At 39.0% G+C, this 26,147-nt stretch overlaps 1 protein-coding gene across 4 annotated transcripts in view; it reads left to right on the top strand.

Moving 5' to 3' along the window:
- GRIK1 (glutamate ionotropic receptor kainate type subunit 1) overlaps window positions 1-26,147 on the top strand; it is a 691,364-nt gene that overhangs the window by 597,186 nt on the left and 68,031 nt on the right. For all 4 annotated transcript variants that reach the window (XM_082246622.1, XM_082246620.1, XM_082246623.1 and 1 more), the window contains 2 exons: window positions 14,079-14,296; window positions 20,170-20,395. In XM_082246622.1, the coding sequence (XP_082102748.1) occupies window positions 14,079-14,296; window positions 20,170-20,395 (444 nt within the window). The remainder of the gene's footprint in view (window positions 1-14,078; window positions 14,297-20,169; window positions 20,396-26,147) is intronic.

The raw sequence follows: 26,147 nt of genomic DNA, 5'->3' as shown, positions 1-26,147 counted from the left end.
TGCACTCGATTCCCTACATAGAATTTAAGATGTTTCAGAAGAGATCTTACATTTAGACCTTAAGTATGCAAAATGCCTCCATCTTCCAAATCTCCTCACTATATCAAATCTTAAGCCACAAAATAAATAGAGTATGTCTCAAACCCTTTATAAAATCATTGACTACTTTAGGTTATTGCTCCAGGTTTCCAAACTACCGTCCACACACTGCAATGGTTAAGTCCAGGGGTTATAAATGTAACCAGCCAGTAGGATCTAACCCTCCTCTTCCTCCTTGAGCTAATTGTCTAGATCAGTGGTCTCCAAACTTAGGCTCATGGGTCAGTGGCCTTTTTCATGCCTTTATCCAACTCTTGGGGCACTATTCCTTCCACTGACACCAACAATGGAGCATAATTCCTGCCGCTGACACCAACAGTGCGGCATTATTTCTCCCACTGACACAATGATAGGACACAATTCCTCCCACTGACACCAATGATGAGGTATAATTCCTCTCACGAATACCAATGATGGAGCATTGTTACCGACGCCAAAACAATTTCTACTTCCACTGGCCACAGTCTGGTTCCTCTAAAGTCTGAAGGATAGTAAACTGGCGCATTGTTTAGAAAGCTCTGAGACCCCTGGCCTCAACAGGAAACAGAAGTGCGAAGAGAATCAGTGTGTAGGGGCAGGAAATTACCGAACACTAATGCATTTAGGGGCCAAATTGGTGGGACAACCATGGGCTGATATGAAAAACCAAAAAACCCTGAATTTTAATAATTGTATGGGCATCCATGTTTTTACAAAAAAAAGCCATGTGTTTTTAGCATATGTAAAGTTTGTTTACTGGTCTAATTTTTTAGCTAATGTTCGTTGGATATGAAAAATCTGTTCACTTTTCTTCTTTCTCTTTTGAACCTAAATTCTAGCAAGCTTCTTTGTGGGCCACCGAGTAGCTGTCTAGACAGGTTCTTAGTCATGCCACAGTGATATATTGAATAGTTTGCATATTGCATTTTTAGTATGTATCACTGAATTGTTTCAATTTGTCACATAAGCCCAAAGTACACCTTACCTGCTTGATTAGTTATAGAAAAATGTAATCATTTGCAAATGTCTATAACTGTTGTGCACTCTTGAAAATTGTCTTCAATTTAGTTTTATTCAGCAGTTTTTAAAGAAGATTGAGCAATTCACATTGTGATTTGGTCATCAGTACCCTCATACAGTCATAATGATAAAGTTTCTCTGGAATCCTTGTTATATAAATAGGGGTTCTGGGATTCATGTTAGACTATTGATGTAGCCTTGACTAAATGTCACGTGCTGAGTTTTTTTAAATGGACATACATTTGTGAGAAGAAGCCGGAGGCAAGGGACTGGGAGATCAATCAATACCTGATGCCCAATGGCCTCTTAGCATATGATTTAGATGTACTTAGTTTGGCTAAATAGTAATGATTTCTCAGTCTTTAAGAAAAGGGGCACAATTAGCAAAAGCAAGCATTGTTTTTCTTAAATGAAAATGATGGCCAAGTTAGACAACAGTGTGAATAAGTGCAGATCTTAAAGGTGTCTCAACTTTTTTTTTTTTTTAATAGTTTCTATGCAGTCAGGAATATCCTTAGTCCTGGTGTATACTTTTTAAATGGCCAGGACCATTATATGTGGTTTACTAAGACATCCACAAATTGTACATCCCTGAGATGGCTTTTGACATGAAGAATCAAAAATGTCAAATGATGGGGACTATATCACAAGGAAAAAAATACTATACAGTACATACCATTTCTTAAATCCTGCATTAAAAAAAAAGCTAATCTCCACTACCCCAAAGATGATTAAACATGATTCTTCTAACAACCCAGCATGGATGACATCCTGTTTTTGAATGTGTCGAAGGTGAAAAGCATCTATGAAATACATTATAAATGATTTAATCCCAGTAGGAGAATTTAATAAAGAATGACCTAATTACTCATCAATGGCACATATCTGCTAACTCCTGTAAACCATAGAAACAGTGTATGTAAACCTTTCACTTAGTGGATTCCTCAGTTTCAGCTGCTATATCTATGTCTGTAAATCCCAATAAACTGCACTTGGATGAAGGTCGTGCAAATGCTTCTTTTATTCCATTACGGCTCTCCTGATTTATTAAACTACCTTCAGCATATGAAGATAAAAAAAAACAAGCTTGTAGAACTCAAATATGCATTATACCTTTTTTAAATTAAATTAAACTCTTACCTCCCTTGAAGGCCCTTCAGTTTAGCAACACACAGATTGCCCCAATTTTACAGGATCAGATGCTGCAATTTCATATTTTAATAGTAGTTCCACTTCCAGGCAAATCTATTTCACAACTTGTCTCAATGCATGTCCTTTGATCTTTTCTCAGTGTCAGCTAGATTAATCCCATAAAAGGAATCAAAAAAGTTATTTTGTTTTAAATAAATTTGTTCTGAACAAATCCCTTTCTAATCCTTAGTTATTTGAATTAGCTCATATTAACTCCTCATTCCCCTTTACCTTAACTTTTTTTTTTGTAAGTTATTTTCATTCATTTATTTTTTTAGCAGCATTGATCAATATATTTAAAACACCTTTAAATTATTTGTAAATAACTTGCCTTGCTTCTTTCCAGAAATATACTTTTTAAGGCTTTCATCTTTGCTTGCTTTTAGTAACATGTTCTCTACCATTGCTTGCTGCAACCCACAGTACATGGATTGCGGTGCCATTGATTTTGAATAGCACCCCAACACTCTAAGACAGAAGTCTCCAAGTTTATTGCCCCTCAGACCTTGGGGGGGGGCAAAATTTGGCAAGTGGGGGATGAAAATGTCCAGGCGTCAGTGGGCGTAAACAATGCCCATCTTTAGTATTGGGAGGGAGTAGGGGGAGTGCCCCATCATTGGTGTCAGTGGGAGAAATTGTGCCCCATCATTGCTACTAGTGTAAGAAGTAGTGCCTCATGGTTGGTGTCAGTGGCAGGAATTGTGCCCCATCAGTGTCAGTGAGAGGAATAGTGCCCCATCAGTAGCATCATTGAGAGGAATAGTGCCCCATTGTTGGTGGTAGTGGGAGGAATATTGCCCCATTGTTGGTGTCATTGATAGGAAATGTGCCCCATCAATGTCAGTGGGAGGAATAGTGCCCCATCATTGGTGTAAGTGGAAGAAATTGTGCCCCATTAGTGCCAGTGGGAGGAATAGTGTCCCATTGTTAGTGTTATTGAGGGGAATTGTGCCCCATCAGTGGCATCATTGAGAGGAATAGTGCTCCATTGTTGGTGTCAGTGGGAAGAATGTTGCCCCATTGTTGGTGTCATTGAGAGGAAATGTGGCCCATCAGTGTCAGCGGGAGGAATAGTGCCCCATTGTTGGTGTCAGTGGCAGGAATCATGACTCATTGTTGGAGTAAGTGGAGGAAATAGTGCCCAAAGAGCCAGACAAAGCCAATCAAAGGGCCGCATCTGGCCCCTGGGCAACAGTTTGGAGTCCATTGCTCTAAGGCAATGTATATATGCTATGGTGTGTTAAAATAAATATTTGTGGCATGTCCAGTTTGTTGGTGCAATGCCACCTCATTTATTTCAATTGGCTGCCTTAACTCAACACGCATCATGTGTGTGTTATGGCACCGCAAAAAATTAAATTCGACTCCTAATGTTATGAACAGACAAGTCGCATTTTTTAACTTTTATCTAAAATAACAAAAGTTTTTTTGAAGCTATCTCTGGGCAAACTGGAAAGTAATATAGAGTATTTTCTGAAAATATTTTAGAAGACCACCAAGAAGAAACCCTTGTTTGTCCTTGAAAAAAAATTTGGTATCTTTACTAATGACCAAGTTATTGCAGATACATTAGGCCCATAGCTGAAATATAAACATATCTTTGGTCTATAGATGGTATACAGAGATGAGAGCTCAAGTGGTAAATACATCTTTACATCTACACAATATCGTTATTCTCAGTAGCCTAGGTGAGTTCATGCACTACACAGTAACATGGTATTACTAATTGATAATGCTTTCTATTTGAGCTAAGCAGAATAAGGTTTTACAGTAGTAGGTCTGTGTACTTGACTGTGATCCCCTATGTGTTTTAGAACCCTGTTTCTTCTATGTACAACTCCCTGCCTCTGGAGTTTACCAGTATCCATAGCACACTGTGGGATGCAGTGTCCGCTAGTCACCATTACCTTGGGTACATGACAGTCAGCCCCAACCAGACTCTGCTTGTCCTTCAAGAAAAAAGAAAAAAACATTTCTATTCACCTTCCTGAGAACCTCTGATGGCAAGCGGGTCACTAAGAGCTCCTTCATTATTGGAATGACATACACAGTTTAGTAATGGCGGTTTGTTCCATGGATGAAGGAGCTCCAGCCAAACAAGTCAAGGATCTCTGTGTACCCTCTACACTTTGTGACATCCTCTTTTCGTTGTGAACACTTGGTGTTGTGCTTGACTGGAAGCCAGTTTGTTTCAAATTCTTAAGTGTGATGATCAGACTTTCTCTTTTCTACAGAGCGTGAGCAAAGTCTGGATCAGGATTGGCTGTCATGTCTGCCATAAAAAAGGCATAAAAGAGACTTCAGCAAGTATTGTCTCTGACCCAGATTCCTGATAGAAACGTGCTGCATGCTTATGTCATTTATGTCCACTGCTACACATGGTTTTATAACACGCTGGGATTCTAGAAGCTTCTAAAACCATGGACCTGTACTAAAATATCCAAAATGAGATCTCCCTATATTGCCTACTAGCAACCAATTAAACTTTCGCATTTCAGGTTTTTTTTTTCATTGTTCCATTGTTTGATTGGTTGCCTTAGGTAACACAAACTGCTCTTCATTAATTGATAACTGTGGCACCAGTACAAAGTGCAGTGATATTGAGAGCAGTAGCCTATGACAGCCAATCAGTTTTCACTTTACTGTAGTCAAATTAGTTAAAATATGATTTCTGATTGGCTGGTGTGGGTTGGTGTATCTTGCGCAATAACAATGCTCTTTGCCTATTTCAATGACATTTATTATAGAGTATAGAATCTTCTCTTAACGTAATGTATAACGTGAAGCTGTGCTCACTTTAAATACCCAATTATCTGAAAGGGGATTATGGAAACAGGATCTTTGATTACACGTGACTGGATGATTGAAGTAAAGGTAGCTTCACCATATTCACTAAGCTAATTGAACATTGTCCACTCTTTTAGTAAAGTAACCCCACTGATTAAGCCAATTCATGTTGTGGTTAGGTAAAAAATGTCTGTGTTGCTCATTCAACCTCGTGTTCATGTTCCAACCCAATAATTGGCTATTAAAGGAAACGATTTCCTCTCATATGCTTGTTAAACACAAAACATGCTATCACCCTTAATCCAAACTTCTACTTGTTAAACATAAAACCATTTTTGCATAATTTAAAGAACAACAAGTTGAGATCCCTAGATGAGCTGAGCTCCACAAATCATTTCATCCACACATCCTTAGTTTTAATTTGACAAAACATGTAATTAATAATTGAATACAACAGAGGAAAAAAAAAAAAATCAAAGTTTACTATAAGATCAGGTTACTGCTGGGCATTACATATCCAATTTAGATGTAGTTCAGAATTTGGAAAGCAACATATAATGTAACTATGCTAAATTACCATGAGATTCACAAAACTTCATTTTAGTAATTATCTTGAGTTATTTTATTTTATTTTATTTATTTCAGGTTCTTATATAGCGCTGTCAATTTACGCAGCGCTTTACATATACATTGCACATTCACATCAGTCCCTGCCCTCAAGTTAAAATTTATTGGATTTCCCCAGTTTTTTAAAACAAGTTTTATGTTACATTCAAGCAGCCTTTCCTGTACATCTACATATATGTGGCAAAAATACCATAGCAGTAGAGATAATTTGAAACATATTTACAGTATTTATAATAATATGCTGTCATTTAAAATATATTTATATATAAAAACATGTGGTATTCTCAAATAAAAAAGTATATTTAATATAATATATATCATGTTTATTAGGCAGTTCTAAAGTAATTCAGTATCTTTGGCTTTCACATATTTATTGCTTCTTCCTTTTTATCCAGAAGATGTTTTTTTATTTACATACAAATGCATGACTGTGCACACATACCTACACAGGATGCATAATTTATTCATACACACACACACACGGGCAATCAGAGGACATACCGGGAAAATATTCCTGCAATCTCTGCTGCCCATGGACCTTTCCTGTGCTGGAAGTGACTTTGACAGTACCCCTCCATATCAGAGCACTAGTAATAGAACTTATGACCCCAATTTCTACGCCTCTGCTAAATGGAATGCCACAGTCTATTTTTTACAACTCTAAAAATGTGTAAACTATTCTTGTTGCTTTAGTGCATTTTTACACTGCTCCTTTGTAAAAATGCATATGCTGTGTTTCTGGTGCACTTTGCAGCTGCAAAAATGGACATGTGACTCAAAAATGCATCAAAAACGCAACCTGGGGTGAATTTTTGGTGCATTTTTGCTATGTTTTTATTTCAGTTGTGAGGCGTTTTTAGTGCATATTTTTACCGCACCAAACATGCACCAAAAATGCAGCATGCAGGACTTTAAATAAGCAACTGACTGGTATAAAGAGCTCCATAGGATTTTATTTTTTATTTTTATCCATTTTTCTTCCAATTCAGCAAGATAAAAACAGAAGAAAAACTGACCAGCCCTTAGTTGTAAATCTTTTCAGAGTCTCATAAAAATAAAGGCTGATGATATTTTTCCCCCCCAAAAAAAAAAAAAATGGCCCTTGACTGCCCACTCAGGTTGTGCGCCTTGAATCTAGATAATAAATTGTAGAACATTTTTTTAAATTCCAGGCAATTTGAAAAAGAGGCTGAACTTTCGTTGGGTTTTATAGCTGTTCCTTTTGGATAAATGTTCTCACTTCCCGTCTTGTTGATGGATTTGAGGCAGTGGTATTGTATAGCTAAAATAAGGAAAAAAGTGTTGAATTCTTTAGATAATTCATTCCTGTTTCGTTAACAGGACAAGAATAGGTAACTGACACAGGAAGCAAGGAGAAATCTCCCCATGGGTTTGGAATATGTTGCCAGAACACCTCAATCTTCTAACGTTGTCTTTATTTAGGTTTTTGCTGCAAAAAGTGCACAGTTTTAAAACCATCATGGGTCCATTTATCAGAGACATCAGAGTCATCAGCCATGTCACTTTGCCAGATAAAGGGAACTGGTAGTTCCGAAACATTTCATTCTTTGTACAACATGCCAATTAGTCAATCAAGACAGTTTGATTGTAGATGATTGAGGTGTCCTTGCAACATATTCCTATCTGATTTTTGTGGCAGCATTTACCAGTTGTCTCAGCACCCTGAACTCTATTATTTATCCAGAGGCGGCATAGACTGCAATTAAAACCTCATAGAAGTTCTAACATATACACACTCTACTAAAGAAGTACTTTTAGTGATTCTTGTTGTGTAGATATATATAGTAAAAAATATGGGAAAAAGAAAAAAAATATGTCTTACGTAAATACAAATTCAATAAACATGAAATCAGTTTATTATAAATATATAAAGTGTGAATTATATCAAATGGATGAATTAGCTCAGCTGCTACCTCTTAGCTTATGTCAACATTCATTAGTTCTAATGGGCTTTGCTTAGCATTTTAATTGCTGTCGGGATAATCTTTAGTGTGGCTAAAGTGGGCTAATTCTAAAACAATAAATAAAATGTATGTTGGGCCCTAAAAAAAATGAACATCTTTCCCAGATTGATGTTATTGAAGATGATTAGGGCATCGTATGTGTTGATATATTCATCCTTTCTTGGTGCTTCTGTCTTACCTATTATAAAGTTCCATGTGAAGTTTTACACATTGGACTTAGAAATAACTTTTCCACGCTGCCAAATTATGTATATATAGCAAATTATGTGTATATAGCAAATTATGTGTATATAGCATTTCATTAGCAAATAAAAGTGTATTAACCACTTGCCGACCAGCTGCCGTACCTATACTACGGCAGGTCAGTTCTGTCCCGCGAAACGATGTATCTGTATGTCGCTTCACGGGACTGCTAGCGGAAGCTTGTACCCATTCACCACAGGGGAAGAATTTGCGGGCCCAGTGGCCGCGATTGCTGCTGTGCACCTGTGATTGCTCCCCGTGGAGACAGAATGGCGGTCTGCGGTTGTAAACACGTCAGACCGCAGTTCTGTCAGTTAGGAACACAGGGATCCTGTGTTCCTCTTATTTAGGAACACAGGTCTCTGTGTTCATTTAATAAATATAACCCCCCCCCCCCACACAGCTAGCACCCCTAGGGACACATTTAGCCCTTTGATCGCCCCTGGTGTTAACCCCGTCCCTGCCAGTGTCATTAGTACAGTAACAGTGCATATTTTTAGCACTGATTACTGTAGTAATGTTACTGGTCCCCCCAAAAGTGTCAAAAATGTCAGTTAGGGGTCCGATCTGTTCGCTGCAATGTCGCAGTCCCGCTAAAAATTGCTGATTGCTGCCATTACTAGTAAAAAAATAAATAAATAAAAATGACATAAATCTTTCCCCTAGTTTGTAGATGAGATAACTTTTGTGCAAACCAATCAATATACACTTGGTGAAATACAAATTGGCCAAAATGATGAAAAAATTAGATTTTTAAATTATTTTTTATTGGGAATGTTATATGGCAGAAAGTAAAAAATATTGTTTTATTTTTTTTTTTTCAGAATTGTCGATCTTTTTTTGTTTATAGTACAAAAAATAAAAATTGCACAGGTGATCAAACACCACCAAAAGAAAGCTCTATTTGTGTGAAAAAAAGGACATCAATTTATTTGGGTACAGCGTCGCACGACCGCACAATTGTCAGTTAAAGTAACGCAGTGCCTATAGCAAAAAATGGCCTGGTCTTTAAGGGGGTAAATCATTCCAGTCCAGAAGTGGGTAAAGCCCTCTAGAGGTGGATTTATCAGTGAATAAACCAAATTGCTATACAATGTCTACAACTCAGGACTAATGGTCTACCAGGGCTCTCATAAAAATTAGAAAATATAGCTAAAAAAAAAAAAAAAAAAAAAGCTTAAAATATAACTAAAGGCAAAACTTTTTTGGGTTGGGATAGTGTGGAGATGGTTTAGAGCACCTGGTTTTATTGCTATCTGTGCCCCCGTTAGGGATATATGCCCTCTCTATTTGTCCTGTTTACCATTATCATTGAAAGTGAAAGTAAAACAAAATCTCAAAATTTGGGGTTGTCCCCAGAAAAGTAATAATGGAGACACTAGTTCTGGTGAGTTCTGAGGGCCCAAGGAATTCCCTTATTTTGAAGGGACTTCCTCTCACTTCTTCTTTTGGCTATGGGACAGGAAGTGAAGGTAAATCTCTGCAATACGACCAAGATGGCAGAAATAAAACCTGACAGGGGTTATAACCCTCACCTATTCTATCCAAAATTAAAAGAAAACTTCTGGTGGAATTGCTTAGGAGATTCCACCAGAAGTGGGATGCGGGTACCTGTTGGAAAAAAGGACCTGCGTCCCCCTCAAAAAAATAAAATAAAATAAAACTACCAATAATGTTAGAGGAGGGGGGATGTTTGTATAAACAAAACTTCCCATTTAGGGTGAAGTTATGCCTTAGGCCCCTTCCACACAGGCGGACCGTTCAGATCTAAATGGATGCCCCATGCATCTCTATGGGGCATCGGATGTCAGCGGAGACATGTCCGCTGACATCCACTCTGTCAAATCTGGACGGATGGAAACCCTATTTTCCATCCGTCCAGCGGATCAGATGAGAACGGACAGACGGTCCATTCTCATCTGATTCCCCCATAGAGAACAACGGGGACCTGACAGCTGCCATCCGCCTGCTCAGCGGGGGATCAGCGGATCGATCCCCCGCTAAGAAAAACGGAGTCCACCGTCAGATTCATATGTGTGAAAGGGGCCTTAAGCTAGGTTGTTTACTAAGTGTATAAACTATTTGGAACACGCAGTTTTAGAGAAGATTTTTTTTAGTGGTCAGATCTTTTGACCACCATCTCATGTCTGTTGAGAGCTTTTGATGCCAATCCCAATAAAAATGCCTCAAAGTTTTGAAGTGTCTTAATTTATATGTCATCATGTAATATATTTATATATTATGAGGAAGACAAATTTTACATTTTTATACCTACAAAATATCTTTTACTTATTGCCTGTTCCTGGAGTGCTTATCCATAAAATCCCTTTGTCGCACTCTTAAAAAAAATCTAGTTTACTCACAAAACTTCAGGCTGACCTAACACCAGGAGGGGGTCAATTTGCAATTTAAAGAAAAAGAAGAAGAACCCAATGGGCCCTACAAGATGTAGTCTAAGTGCTTCTTATGTACTTGTCTGCTCCAGATAAGGAGGGACCAACAAATCAAATTCGTTGGCAGTTAATGAGGCAGTGAGACAATCTGGGCATACATCACATCAGGGAACGTGGCAGATAATTGAAAAGTGCAGCTGGATTCAAGTGTAAACATGTTCAGTGTCGTAGCTGGGATACCAGCAAGAGCTTGATTATGCCTAAGAGGGTAGAACAAATCATTCTAACAAAGTGCTTTACCAGGAAATCAGGATAAAATGCCAACAATGTGCACTAAAAAAATGTTGTTTTTCAGTTGAAGCATATTTAAACAAGACCGGTGTTTTAATTGCTAATAACTAATTTGGGGAACTTTTGAAAAATAGTTGAGAAGTTTAGTCCTCCCTACAGTGTAGTATTGGCATAAGGCCTGTTTATGAAAGATTAAGGTTCTCAGTATGCATGTTGACAGGGAAACTGTAAGTTCTATATGTTTGGAGGAAGGAAGAATTTCTATATCAATGAAGGCCTACAACACAGTCTATGCCAGTGATGGCAAACCTTGGCACCCCAGATGTTTTGGAACTATATTTCCCAAGATGATCAACTACAATGCAGAGCGCATGAGCATCATGGGAAATGTAGTTCCAAAACATCTGGGGTGCCAAGGTTCGCTATCACTGGTCTATGCCAATGATGCCTTGAGAATGCTGGTATCCCAGCACAACATAGTTTGACTAAGCAATAGTAAAACCTGGTTGTTATTACTATTACATTTTGGCTAATAATACTTTCAATTCCAAATCCTGCCACTCTTCTCTAATTTTTGATAGAGTTAGAAAGAATTAAACATTTGATAGTTTTTTGGTTTTTTTTGGACATGTTTAAGAAATTTACTTTAAAGCTGAACTCCAGGCACCATTATTTTACCTACTTATTTTACATGATTTTTGCCTCTACGACTAACCCCGGAAAAGGGCAAAACGCATTTGAAGAGTTCACTAAAGGTGAAGAACAGGAGTTGAAGCCATCTTTTAGTCATTCTATTCACATTCATGCAATAAGGAGTCAATGTTTGCATGCAGATGGCTGCCATTTTGCTGAAACCATGATTTTTTTAGATGTAAATGTGTTATAGGTTCTTTACCTCTACAATGTAGGATTTTTTTTTCTTTCCTCCTTTTTCATCAGCATTAAAAAGTTGCTTTCAGGTATGCTTTTTGGTACAGCTTCTGATGTCCTTCTGCACCCCGCCAACACCAGCGCTGAAGTCGTGATTGACACTGGTGCTGTGTCTTTGCTGGCTGTATGCGTTTTAAACATAGCCTGGGCTGGAGCCGCAGGGTCAGCACAGGCTGCGTTTTGTGAAAGGGCAAACCGTACACAGGGGCAAAGACACGACACGCTGGTGTCAATCATAGCTGCAGCCCTTGTGTCGGCAAAGAGCACAAGTTAAACAGAAGCAGTACCAAAGGGCACAGCTAAAAGCACATTTTTATTCTGATGAAAAAAAAAAGGAAAGAAAACATTTCCTACAATGCAGACGTAAAGAAAACATCTACACATTGTAAATCATGGTGCCTTAAAATGTTTAAATGTGTAACAATAAAAACCCTTTTAAAAAGGCAGGATTTGGGATTTTAATTATTGTTAGCCATAGTGTAATGGCTAGCCTTGTAATTGAAAGAGGTATAAACAAATGGAAAATTACCCTGTGCTAAGGTACCAGAATTCCCAGCTTTCATTAAATTTTATTTTATTTTAACAAATTGTATTTATATGCTTTATATGCTTTAGATTAGTGGCGTTCTGCTTTGACCCACTAATGGTGCATGTTTTCCCCATGGCAAGAGCCTTGGCACAGATGTCATTTAAGGATATACATTAGTTCATATGCCTTGAGGCTGGACAAGTTTGGCTCCTGGCACTGGAGGTGTGAAGAATGATTCCCTACTTTGAGGATGCACTAATAGAAACCTCTGCATTAATTCTCAACCCAAATATCACTATACACATAAATATACCCCTACCAGAGCACTTAATTAATTCCTAGCTGAGTATAATTACCTCCTGTGCCAGGATCATGTTTGTGCCATTTCACAACGCCTGTACTGAAATCATATAGTGTTGAGATCCCGGGACCAGAACAAATGAACCTGTATTTTAGGTGACAACACTAATTATCTTACTGTTAAATCCATAAAAAGAAATGCACTTGCTCGGTAAAGGCACTCTTCTCTAGATTCTAAGGGCATAACATGTATTATCCCACTATCATTTTTAGGGTACTGAGATTAATATGCCATCCACACACTGATTAATTTTACATCTGCTTTTTTCCACATTAGATTGCAATTTTCTATCACGATCTCCAGTATTTTGTTTCAGTGTCATCCCTTGTGTTGTTTTTGTTCATTTCATCCCAAATTAGGTTTACAATTTAATTCACAGTATTTTCCAGTTTTCTATTTTTGCTTCCAATCACTTAAAAAAAAAATGAATTATACTACGCAAGCTGCAACTATAGCCAAAACAAACTACATCTTACTGACCTGTCATTTGCTCTTCAATTTGAAAACAAAAAATTGGAATATTGTCCAGACATGCCAAGGTTTTTCATAGATAATGAAACACATGGATCATTCACATGATCAAAACATTGGGTTGAAACTTGTGCACGTTAGTAAGGTTCTGTTGAAAATAACTTGAAGTCCTAAATCAATGGCAGACAGACATTTGCTATGCCAGAAAACAGCAAAGTTTCAGTTCACGCCACAACATGAAAAATGTACCTCTGCAATAGATGACTTTAGGACAAAACTATATGAGATGTTTTCAGTTGTTTGAGCCAGACAACTTAAAAAAATCACCCATGACTAGCTACCGATTGCCCCAAATAATTCCTTGTTTATTTAGTAGTTGATATACATGTGGGTTCAAGTGATTCCATCAGTCTATAATTATTTCTTTGTGAATATTTAGTCACGTGGCTTTTAAAACCTAAAAACTATCCATGTATTTTAGTCCTAAGGTTTATTCAAAACATACACAGGGCAAGAGAACATCCCCGTAGCTACAGAAAGCCAGAATTACCTGAAATTAATACATTGTTTTTCTTTGTGGTTCTGGTTTCCAGTTATAGGTTAAATGACTTATTAGTTTTTTAGCTCACAGGGGGATGATTTGCAGAAACAAAGAAGCAACTGAAGCAAAAGTAGAGCAGCTGCAAGCAATTAATCAAATTGTATTTGTCCAAAGAAAGGAATTTAGTTGCCATGGGAAGCAGCTCCACTTGTGCTCCAATTTTCTTGGATTCCAGTGGCAAGATACCAAAACTCAAGCTAATTCCCCCATAATGTGCCATTGCAAAGACCAATACGTGGTATCATTCTTCCACATTAGACTCTCTGAAAGAAAGGGTGGAGGGGGCATATAAGAGGGAAGGGAAATCTGTGAAAGCCCTTTAGTGTCCAGCTATAACTAAAACATCCATCATAAGAGGTGCTGGCCTTTGTCGAAACATAAACATTCCTTTGCTTAAATAATACAGTATAAAACACAGCTCAGTCACATCACCACCTATATTTTATGGTGGTCTTCAAGAAATTAGCCCCACTTTTTTATCTTTTAAATATCTTAATGCTAACATCCTAATAAGCAGCCATAATACTTCCTCTGTCAATTTGAATTATAACACTGCTGTGTCTTGCAACAGGATCAGAGCTAATGCCCAAAGCCCTTTCTACCAGGATAGTGGGAGGTATATGGTGGTTTTTCACCCTGATCATCATCTCTTCTTACACGGCAAACCTGGCTGCCTTCCTGACAGTGGAAAGGATGGAATCTCCGATCGATTCAGCGGATGACTTGGCCAAACAAACAAAAATAGAATATGGGGCTGTCCGAGATGGCTCAACCATGACCTTCTTTAAGGTAAGGTGGTCATTGAACGTCTTAAATTCCCTTTAAAAATTTTATTTTGGAAAAAATAAATTTTAGTTTACAAAAAATGGAACTCCTATATTATCATGTTTATAAAACTGAACTCCAGGCAAATTAAGAAAACACAAAGTAATGCAGTCATGTATTCATTTAAGAAACTAAATGTATTTTAAATGCAATTAGAGTAAGTACCTGAATTTTACTTGGCTTAAGCCCCCTCTTAAACCCCTGTAGAGCAGAGCACAGACTGGGGAAGGGAGAGCAGAGCTGAGACTGGGGGAGGGGACAGCACTAGAAGCCAATCAGATGTACGGAGGTGTACTATTGATAACTAGGAAAATGCTGACAGCACAGCAGAGTGAACAGAGGGAGTTCATCATATATTTGTTCAGTCATAGGCTGGGAGCAGGGAGTTGTTGCTTTACTGCAGCAGAGAAAAATCAGGCCACCAAACTGGCTTTGTTATCAGGCAGGGCTTTCAAATTGTCAGGACTGGCTGAGCAGAATTAAAAATCCTTTGACAGGTAAAATGGCTTCTGTATATGTATTTAATCTGTGTATTTACTGTTTGCCTGGAGTTAAAGTCTTGAAGAGATTATTAAACTTTATGGTATCTATCCTTTTCTAATGTAAAGTGAAGATGTCTGTACTTTCATTTGGGAAAGCTATTACTGGGGCCCTCCTGATCTGTAACTCTGGTTATAGTTTGGTTCTGGTATCTGCCTTGAATTTTCTACTCCTGGCTTGTATTTGGCTTGCCTGCCAAGCTGTGCTGCTGATTGGGTACCTCTGGATAACTTTGGATTTTGCTTCTTATGTGCCACCTGTCCTGACCTTTATCTTAATTCCCTGACTATGCTCATCTGCTGACTTCCCTGGCCCTCATCCCTGATTTCCAAGTTATGTTTGTCTGTGGACTGCCCTAACCCTCATCTTTAAAGTGAATGCATGAAATCTTCCCTGGGCACATCTGTCTGTAGCGTTTACTTATCTCTCTCCAAAGCCCTAAGTCCTGTGTCTTTCTGCTGCTCCGTTCCTCTGTTATCCGCATGATAACTTCTGAAAAGTTATCCAATGCAGGAGATACAAGCTGCTGGAAATTTTTGCCGGGGAAGGGACTAAGAGACAGATAAGCAGAAAGCTTGTCTAATGACAGTACAGCTCTGCAAGTTTCTTAATTCCTCTGACTACGTGAAAGGGTGGTGTGTTCCTTTCCTCCAATCAGCTCGCACACAGTTTATGCCCAGACTCCCCTTCCACTGCTGAAACCGGTAGAAAAATGTCTAACACGGTGTGCACGTTCTTAAGAATATAGAAAGGTGAAGACAGTAGATATGTAAATGTCAAACTTATGTAGAAGGATTTGTCTCATCTCTGTGTATCATCTGAGGCTGTTCACTTCACTGGATATATGTGAGGGTTTACATCCACTTCTTGACTATGTTTGTCTGCCAACTGCTGACTGACCTCATCCCTGATTCCTCGACTATGCTTGTCTACTAACTGCTGACTGTCCTCGTTCCCAATTTCTTGACTGTGCTTGCCTGCCAACTGCCTTAATCCTGATTTCCATGGCTATGCTTTCCTACTAACTGCTGACTGTCATTTTTCCCAATTCCTTGACTATGCTTGTCTACTAACTGCTGACTGTCCTCATCCTTGGTTCCTTAACTATTCTTGTCTTTTGATATCCCACATTGCTGGTGCCTTGAATATGCGTGTCTGCAAACTTTCCTGACCTCAGTCCTGACCTTCCTGCATTATAGGGGCACCACTTTGTTCTTTGCTTTCCAACTGTTAACTGTTGCCAGCCTGCCAATTTCATTCACTGTACCGAAGGAGTTGTTGTGCAGTAAATTCCACCTCACCTTCAAAGACTCTGGTGGGGGCCTGGCACTTCCAGAGCCTGTACACTAAGACAGCAGGGATATTGGATTGTTACCTTATTCAGGGACAGGGATTGATGTGAATTGATCTATGTATGCTATGAAGTTCTGCATGTTGTTACTGCTATTATAAATATTAATACGTCTTACAGATGAAATGCCCTGAAAATGTCCTTATATTCATAAAGGCCGCTATAGACCTTAGAGGTTTTCAGTGGTGGGAAAACAAAATGCAGCAAGGTTTTCCAATCTGCCCATCTACTCTGCTCCCCGACAAGCCTTAAGTGAGGATGTCTGCTGGTGCCTCCTGCTTTGGAAGCTGTGAATGTCGATCCTTCTAAAATAACCTTCCTAAGTCAGTTTTTCTGATCCTCTTTTCATATACAGTACAGTAAGTCCTGAATTCATCATTAAAGTAGCAGCTGTCAGCTGTGCATTGTGCATCTGCAAACCAAATAAAAAAAAGTAGATGCATAATGGAGAAATGTATGAGACATAGATGAAAAAGCTCAAAATAATATAGCTGAGATGTTCATTGTATTTATACAGTGGTGATTGCAAAACATTGCTCTAAGAATTTTTACATTGCGTTGATGAATAATGGCCAGTAACATTTCCTCCCACTTTTCAAGGACATTTTACATTTATATGTAATTTTTCACTACAAGCAAAAAAGGCACTTTTTCATCATTTCTGCTTAAATCACACACACACCTGTATTAAACTACATCAGCACATATCCAGGTTAGAAAAATGTCATTGTTCTGCAAATCTGGTTTCCAGGAAACCACTGAACTCGAATGACTATTCCCGTTTGCTTTAAATTATTCTTAACTAAAGCATCCTCAGCCAGATAATTAAGGAGATATCAGGATGGAAGTGCAGGTGCACATGCACATAGCAAGCTCCAAGTCCCCTTCACACCTGGAAGGTTAAACAATGGTATGCCTGATTTGTCTAATATTAGAAATTGTCTTCTTTACTTTGCTAGCTACCATTCTAAGGAGCGGAGTACCCACTAAAAAAAATCCTTAGCGTTTAAGAAAGACATGGATGTTGATCTTATAACATTTCAAAGACAACTAAGCTGTATCCCAGCAGCATAAAATGCAGGATATATTTAGGGTTATTATACCAATAGTTTAAAGAGTTGAAACAGTCAAAGAGAGAAATATGGTCTACTCACCTCCAGTGCTAAGACATAATTGATGAAGGTTGAGGGACTATGCTGGCTGTATATGTATTGGTGCAGTTTTTTACCAACTTTCAACGTATTTATGGGAGCAAATTGAAAATAAAAAAGCAGCCCCTGCTTCCCTTTCTCTTCTAATCTGTCTACTCTTTTATCAGCTATATGTTCCCCTTTCTTTCTAAAGGCTCGTACACACTATAAGAAAATCTGGCAAACATTTTCATCCAAAGAATTTTCGTACGATTTTTGTATAGTGTGCACAGAACTTTCTACAGACAATTCAGAATTTCTGTACAAAAATTCTCGAAGGGACAAACTCCAAAATTTTTCTTGTACGGGAAAAAACAAACGATTTTTTTTAATGTGTACGATTTTTGTACAAGAAAAATCAGGAAAGAAAGACTGTGCATGATCAGAAACAATAAACAACAAAAAAAGCCTTTGTCATACAAGAATTTTCGTACTAATTTTCTTAAGAATTTTCGTTCATCAGTTCCGATTTGCTGTGAAACAACAAGGAAAATTGTGCAATCGTTCACACAATTTTCTTATAGTGCGTACCCCACTTTAGTCTCTCACTCTTTTTTTTCACTACTTGCCATCCCATCTCTCTTCCTTATTCCCCCACACTGTCTTATCTCTGATTTTTCCTCTTTCCCATTCTCTCTTTTACCTCTCACTCTCACCCACTTCTGTCCTCTTCTCTCCCCTCTCATTTTTCTTCCCCTCCTTTATGTTCTCCTCTCCTTGCCTCTGCTCTCCTTTCTTTTCCTTCTGATCTCTTTTCTTCTCCTTTCTCCCCTCTTCCTTCCCATTACATTTTACCTTCGCTCTTCTGTTTTCCCCTCCACTACTCTCCTTTTCCCTCTCCTTCACCCTTTTCTTCTTCCCCCTGCCTTCCTGTCCCCTTGTTTCTTCTCCCTACTCTCCTATCAATTCCTTTCTCTTCCTCTCTTCTCTCATTTCCCCTTCCTTACCCTCCTCCCCCTCTCTTTTTACCCCCCCCCTTATTTGTTCCCATCCCCTCCTCTCTTTTCCTCTTCAGTACACTCTTCTTTATTGCTCTTAACCTATTCTCTTCTCTGTTGGACTCCTTTTACCTCTCCTTTCATCTCTTGTTTTCTCTCCTTTCCTTCTCCCCCCCCTCTCCCCTATGTCTTCTTCCTGCTCTTTGTGAGCAGGGTACATCGTGGTGTGTCGACGAATAGGGATCACACAGAGGTCAAAGTATGACAACAGTGTAGTCCCAACATGGTACAACCAAGCCCAGCGGGTAGGCACAGCCATCAAGAGCCATTTACAGAATCTGCAGAGAATAGCTTTTACTACAGAGGATGCCGGGAATTTCTGCAATGAGGAGCGGGAATGCGGCCAGGCCGGTCCACACCTAACTGGAAGGTTATTCAAAGCACAGAATAGACATAGTCCCTAAACTGTCCCTACTCTTCTCCCCAGCTCTAAGTTTTTTCCTGAACAGACAGGGAACCTGTCCCTATACTCAACACTTGCGAAAATGCACTCCAAACTCGGGAGCCAGTGTCTTAAATAGACACTGCCCTGACCGAAGATGGCCACGGGGTCAGTCAGGACACTAGCGTCCAATTAAATGACTGCTCCCCTAACAGCAGGAAGTTGTAGAGGAATAAAGTTCCTCACCCCTTTCTTGCCCTTCTGCACCGCCGCTAGAGCCAGCACCACCTACAGAAGGGAGTAGAGACTGCACCTGCCTATACCCTTTTCTCCTTTCCTTTCTCCTCTGTCTCCTTTCTTATCCCGTATTGTCCTATTTTTTCCTCTTGTCCACCTTCTTCTCCTTTAGTTATCCTTTCCTCTCACTTCCCAACTCCCTGCTTACCTTTTCCCTACCCTCTTTCCCTCTGATTACTTCTCTCCCTTTTATTACCCTCCATCTACTTTCCTCATCATTCCTCTTCCCTACTCCCCTCTCTTTTCCTTTTGCCTATTTTTCTCTCCTCCTCCCTCACCCCTGCCGCTCCCTTCCCCATGCTTTTACTCTTTCACCTACCTTCTGCTCTTCTACTCTCCTTTATTCCTCTCTTCTCTCTTCCCCTCCAATTCCTATCAGATACTGTCCTCTCACCTCCATTTTTCCATCTGTTCTTCCTTTCCCTTCCCAACCCAAACCTCAATATCCCATTTCCTAATCAATGTACCCTTTACTGATTCTATTTCCAATTCTTTCACAATACAACTATTGTCCTTTCTCAGCTGCTAGATGCTTTCCTTCTCTTGCCCTACCATTGAGTTTAGTCTTCTTGCCCCACTCCCTGCCATCTTCTGTATTCCCCTGCCCAGACACGCCCCAACACTCTGTTATGTTTTTTTTATTCTCTCGCTCTCTTTTCTCTTAGATATCTCTCCCTCTCTCCAGCTCTTTCATCCTCACTATTCTCCACTACTTATTTTTTCTCTGTCTTTTTACTCTGCGTGTAGCTTTGACTTCTGGTAATAAAACATTGACATTTTCTGGTAAGACCTCAGCTATATATATATATATACGCAGAGAGTGATGGTCCAGTTTGTTTTTCTTAGTGAGTTCATATGGAGCAGTCATGATGGAAGGTTTAATTCTGAGATTTTATAGTATAGTCAGACAGATGGACTGGCTGTCCTCAAACACCTCTAAATAAAACGGTAAGGCTAAATATTCCTAAACTATTTATTAGTTTCCTTCAGACAAAGCTTCCTCACAGCAAAGCAATTTTTCCATGTAATAGATGTTTTGCACCAGACAGATCTCTGATAGCTGTTTGTGCTCTTTTCAGAAATCCAAGATTTCTACCTATGAAAAGATGTGGGCGTTTATGAGCAGCCGGCAGCAGACAGCGCTGGTGAAGAACAATGATGAAGGCATACAGCGGGTACTCACCACAGATTATGCATTGCTCATGGAGTCCACCAGCATTGAATATGTCACACAACGAAACTGTAACTTGACCCAAATCGGGGGTCTCATTGATTCAAAAGGATATGGAGTTGGTACGCCAATTGGTAAGTCGTCGTCTAAGGATACCTTGATTTACATGAATACCACAGTGGCCTAAGCCTTGGGAAATATGTTTCTAGGGCAGCTAAATATTGTTTTACTGCTTTCAATTATAAAGGGGTGCGGACAGGGAAGAGACTTGTGATTTTCTGTTTAACAAAAATACTTGTCACAGGACAAGATATCAACCTGATGCTGTATGTTGTTTGATCGTTTCATTACATTATGATGGACAAATAGGAATGCAAAAAGATTGTTCATCCAATGTAAAATCCTGCAATATGGGACGATTTTTCTGACACTTATCTATGAAAGATCTTTCTCCAGCAGTCTCTCCTAAATGAACAAGCTGATTTGAAATTGCTTCATTCTTTAGACTTTATCCTATTTGTACGGATAAAATGATGTTGAAATATAACAGTACATAATAAATGTCACTGCAGTAAATATGGCCTTACAGTGAAAATGGAGACCCCAATGGTCATTCCAAAAATGGCCGCACTCTTTGGGCATTAATTAAGACAGGCACAAGGTAAATCTGAATTTACTATCAAGTGATTTTGAAGTACATTTTAATTGAGTATTTTGAGACCCTTTTGCACCTGGAAACCAAACCACAATATTTTTTAAAACATTTTTTAATGAGAACGAGTAGGTGTTTTTATTGCACTTGATTTAGGCACTAAACTCAGACATATTTTAGACAATTGCAGCACTACGTCTGGCCACTGGAAAGGAAAGCACAAGAACCTAAAACCTCCTAGTAAATCTTTCCTTGTTTTAATTGTTTGCTTGTTTATTTCATCTGGCTTTTATATGGTGCAATTTTGCCAACTGGAGTAAAGAAAACAGTGAAGGTGTCGTCCATAACAACCATTCAGTGTTCATCTTTAATAGAGGATGTCAAATACTCAGATGATATTGTGAAGTAAAGAGACCTGGGGCTAGTTGGAAAGATCTACTACAATAAGAAAATACAACTAAGATTGTAATTTTCTAGGCTTTACTAAAGCTTACAGAAATGGAGACAAGTGAAAAGCATGTGCTCTATGTGAGGACGTTCTTAACAATGAAAGCCTTATATTTAACAAGCAAAAAAGGCATTTTTTTTAACAAAACATCCACAGCATGAAAACAAACTCAAGGAAATTTTCAATGGCAAGGCAGAAAGCTTGAAAAACAGTTTTTCTTTATTGGGGAGTCATTTAAAGCAGAAGCAGCATGTTGGACAGTCACTGTAGGTAGATAACTAGCTTCATATCACCAGTTTAGGAAACATTGTTATGCAGCCCTTGCACCCCCACCCCAACACACAGACACAATGTATTATGAATGCAGGGCTGCATTAATTACTTTTTATGTATGTGCATTTTTTAGATTATTATTAGGATTATTATTTTAATGATATGGCCATTGTTGTTTGTCTCTGTATTGCTTTCTGCCATTTTGGTAAACATTTGCAGTATGGTAAATGTTTTCTTATTTGGGTTCTCATATTAAAAAGATTAAGAACCTCCAGGCTAGAGGGGCTTCCCAGTTATGACCTTTTCATTTTATTCCTCCCTACTTCTATGTAGCAACATAGTGGTGTGCCCATCTTTTGTGGCTTCCCACAAGAAAACCAACCTTGATTTTACTTGTACTCATCTCAGGGAAATGCAGCTTTTCAGTGATTTATTGCCCTCTGTCCATTCCTTTTTTATGTGAAAGCCATAAACGAGAGCCTTTATTTGACATTAGATGTACAAAGTCAAACTTGAGGTCCTGCAGTAGGTTAACAAATTAATGCATATAGTCTACTTCCTCTATGTGCCATATATAGATGTCTCTCTCTAGGACCATCCCTCATTTTCAATTGAATCACATTGTTTCCTCAATTGCAACCTTTGTGGAGTAATAAGTAAACCGCCATCATTTGACTTTTTATGGGAACAATGCACAGACAAAAGAAAATCAGTTGTTTTTTTAGACTGTTTTCCCATCAGTGCAAAAATATGCATTGGAGAAAAGACCAGCATGTTGCATTTGGCTGGCATTCAAGTCAGTTCAAATGGAGCTTTTTAAAAAATGCAACACAACATGTTTTTGCCTGGCAAACCATGTCAAAGTTAACACATACATTCTGACGTAAATTAGGTCTTAGTAGATACAATGTGTAGCTTTATGGAGATATACAGTCGTTGTACTGGCAGGGGTATAACTAGAAATTACAGGACCTTAAAGAAACACTTTAATGAGGCCCACTCCTTGTTTACCCCACACCCTTTCAAGTGAAAGCTGATGATACGTTTGCACCTCTATTAACAAACCCCTTTAGCACTGGTGACCAGTGGTCTATATAGTACACATATTTATACCTCCTACTAACTGATCTCTGCGCTGGCATACCCCCCCCCCCCCACCACCACCACCCCCACCTCTACTACCCTCATATCTACCCCTTTTGCATTGCTGGACATTGAATAGCCTTACTATTAAAAGCTGTTAGTGACTAATGGTAAAAACAAGATCCCCTCATTACAGACTTACATTGGCCGTCACTGGGAGGGAGAATGCCTTCTTTTATTGGTGGACAGTGGTGAAGTACCAATTACATTGTTTATCAGTGGAAAAAGGCCTGTTACAATGGTGGTCAATATGGTTAATATATAGTAAATGGGAAAATTCCATTTTATTTTGGTTGTCATTCGGAGGAAAAATGTCCTCTTACATCGGTGGTCAGGGGAAGGAAGAAAGTTCCACTGCTGTGGTGTTCAGTATGAGGAAGAATGACACCTTACATTGGTGGTCATTTGAGAATTGCCCCTTACAATGGCGGTCAGTGTAGTGCCCCTTTACATTGGTTGTCAGTGAGAGGACAAATGCCCGCTTACTTTTTTTTGGCAATGGGAGTTCAAATCCCTGCTTTACTTTGACAGTCACTGGGAAGAAGAATGTCCTTTTACTGGTGGTCATTGGGAAAATGATTCAACTAATGCAAACAAACTGGTTCCTGTAGTTAGTTACCTCAGAGAGGAGACACTCTTCTGGTCCCATAACCCTAATTCTGCCCAAAGACGTCATCACCAGAACTCTGCAGGCACTGTCAGGTGGGAGATTGGTCTGCGTACAAACTGTCTGCAGTATGTATGCCAGCCTGACGTCAGAGATGGATGGGATCTCTGATTTTGACAGATATGTTCTTGCATGTGCCTTCTCTGTCATTGCATCACATGTAAATGTAATTCCTTTCAAACTGGTGTGCTGCCACTTGTGACAAAAATGTTATGTTTCTAGCCATACACTTTGCTTTAGGAATAAATAATGTCCAGCCCTCACCAGAAATGTAATTTTCCAAATGTATAAATTACGTTCATCTTTTTAATACACTGTTTCTGGGAACTGTTGTTGAAAAATGCTAATACAAGTGACAAGAGTACAAAGACAAATATATTTGTCCCAGAGAAATGGGATTAATGATCAAATACGATTAACCCTGCTATTTCCACAGCCTTCAATTGTATATTTATCTTACTGATTAATGTTTGTTACATTTTCATGTTACATCAATACTGCAAGTCTAAAAAAAGGTGGGGGGACTAAATTAAAGCAACTCTGTCATTAAAATCAAAGTGTGGATAAAGCTGTTCACCATTCACAAGATAGTAAGTACTTAAAATGATACTAAAGGATATATTTTAAATAAAGAAGTTATACTTATCTACTCTGTGCAATGATATTGCACAAAAAGGTCCCTTACCACCATTTCTAACAGTCCCCTGCTGACTCTGTCTGATCCTCCCTCCTCTGGGTGCCTCCTTAGCAAGCTGGGTGCTAAGGAGGCACCCATGCATGCGTACTCCCGAGGGTTGTGTGCATCCATAGACATGCACAGTACAGTTAAGCCACGCCCCATCTCCCTCCTCAAAGGAGTTTGACTGACAGCAGCAGGAGTCTATGGCTTTCTCTGTCCTCAGTTTCTCCTGTGAGACCAGAAAGTGAAGGGAGCAATGCTGGAGCTGTGACAGTGCTGGGGCAGTGACAGGAGCCAGGTAAGTGTTAAGGGATGGGGGTATGTAGGACAGTTAATGGGGCATTTTTTACTTTAAAGGATAAGTCCACCCTAAAGTCCACCCTAAAACTAAAATCCTTTCATCTGTAGATCTCCACGTTAATACTAACCTATCTAGCCCTGTAAAGAAGTAATCAGTATACTTCCCTTTTTTGAAGTCGATCCCACATGATCCCACTCTGAGCTGTCAGCCGCGACTTTGCTGTGGAGGCGGGGCAGAGGACGCATCCGACAATTGAAGCCCCATAGTAACTCTATGGGTGACGTCATATCCTATTTATTTCACAGCCGTTGTCAGCCACGTCCTCTACATATAGTGCAAGGAAAAATTAGTGCCGCGCTATGGTATAGGCTAAATTGTACCAAAAGTGCTGCTGTCATAAATCAAATCGATTTAGTGAATAATAATACAAGTGAATAACAGCGCAAAAATGGTGTACCCACCCTCGTGGGTTCAATGTGTATAAATAATAATGAATCAAATAAATGTGGTTGAACATAAATAATCTAAAAATATCTCTGGTGGAGTGATAAAAAATCCTAGTGAGTAAGCAATCAATAATCAATAAATATATGAATAAAAATCAAAATAAACCAATAGTCCAAAATAGTAATAGCAGTCCATAAAAATGTTGCAGCAAGTAGCCAGTGAAAGTTCTATGAAGAAACAGCCAAATAAAGTGCTCAAGTGCTGGAAAACACACATATGCCACAATAGTGCGGTGCTATGTGAGTGATTCCTCTCCCCCAAAGTGATTCCACTTACCGGACAGCGTGGACCCCCAGACCTTATGGTGTAAGGGTCTCACTGTATGGGAAGGAAGCCCTGAATCTTTTCAGGAATTTATGGATGAAATTAGAACTAACAACTATTCCATCTCCTTTTCCGACACCTGGAACCAGGAAAGTATCAATTTCCTGGATCTGGTCATCTCCAAGAAAAATGACAAACTCTGCACAAAGACCTTTTTCAAAGAAGTGGACCGGAACGGGTACTTCCCTATACACAGCTGCCACCACCCTAGGTGGCTAAATGCTGTACCCAAAAGCCAATTGATTAGGATCAAGCGCAATTGTGACAATGAAGATGACTATAATACACAAGCTGACAATATAATCAGGAGGTTTGAAGAAAAAGGGTACAACATACAGTCTCTGATGAAAACTAAGGAAGAAGTCCAACAATTAAACAGGAAAGATATGATCAAAACCAAAAATAAACCCAAAAGGAATATCTATGGGACTGCCTTCATGACCGGTTTCAACCGACAGTATAGGGATGTAGAAAAAATCTTCAAAAAACACTGGCATATATTACAAAAAGACAACATCCTTGCACAATTATTGCCAAAACAACCACAATTTATATATACTAGACCTACCACCTTGAGACATAGGTTGGCTAAGAATGTTGTCAACCCTCCCAAATCCTTAGGGACTTTTCTAGACCTAGTAGGCTTTTATTCTTGTGGAAGATGCGTTTTATGCAAAACTTCCAAAAAGAGGGTTAGAAAAACTACCCAGTTGTAGGACTTACAATATTGACAAATTCATCACATGTAATACTACACATGTGACCTACCTTCTGGAATGCACATGCAAACTCCAGTACGTTGGACGAACCACCCGCCCACTTGGGGTCCGATTAAGAGAGCATGTAACCAACATTAAAAATGGTTTCAAGAAACACAGCCTCTCGAATCATT

The sequence above is a fragment of the Pelophylax lessonae genome, assembly GCF_965119305.1.
Source record: "Pelophylax lessonae genome assembly, chromosome: 2".
NCBI classification, from domain to species: domain Eukaryota; kingdom Metazoa; phylum Chordata; class Amphibia; order Anura; family Ranidae; genus Pelophylax; species Pelophylax lessonae.
This window is presented reverse-complemented; position numbering and strand designations above follow the sequence as displayed.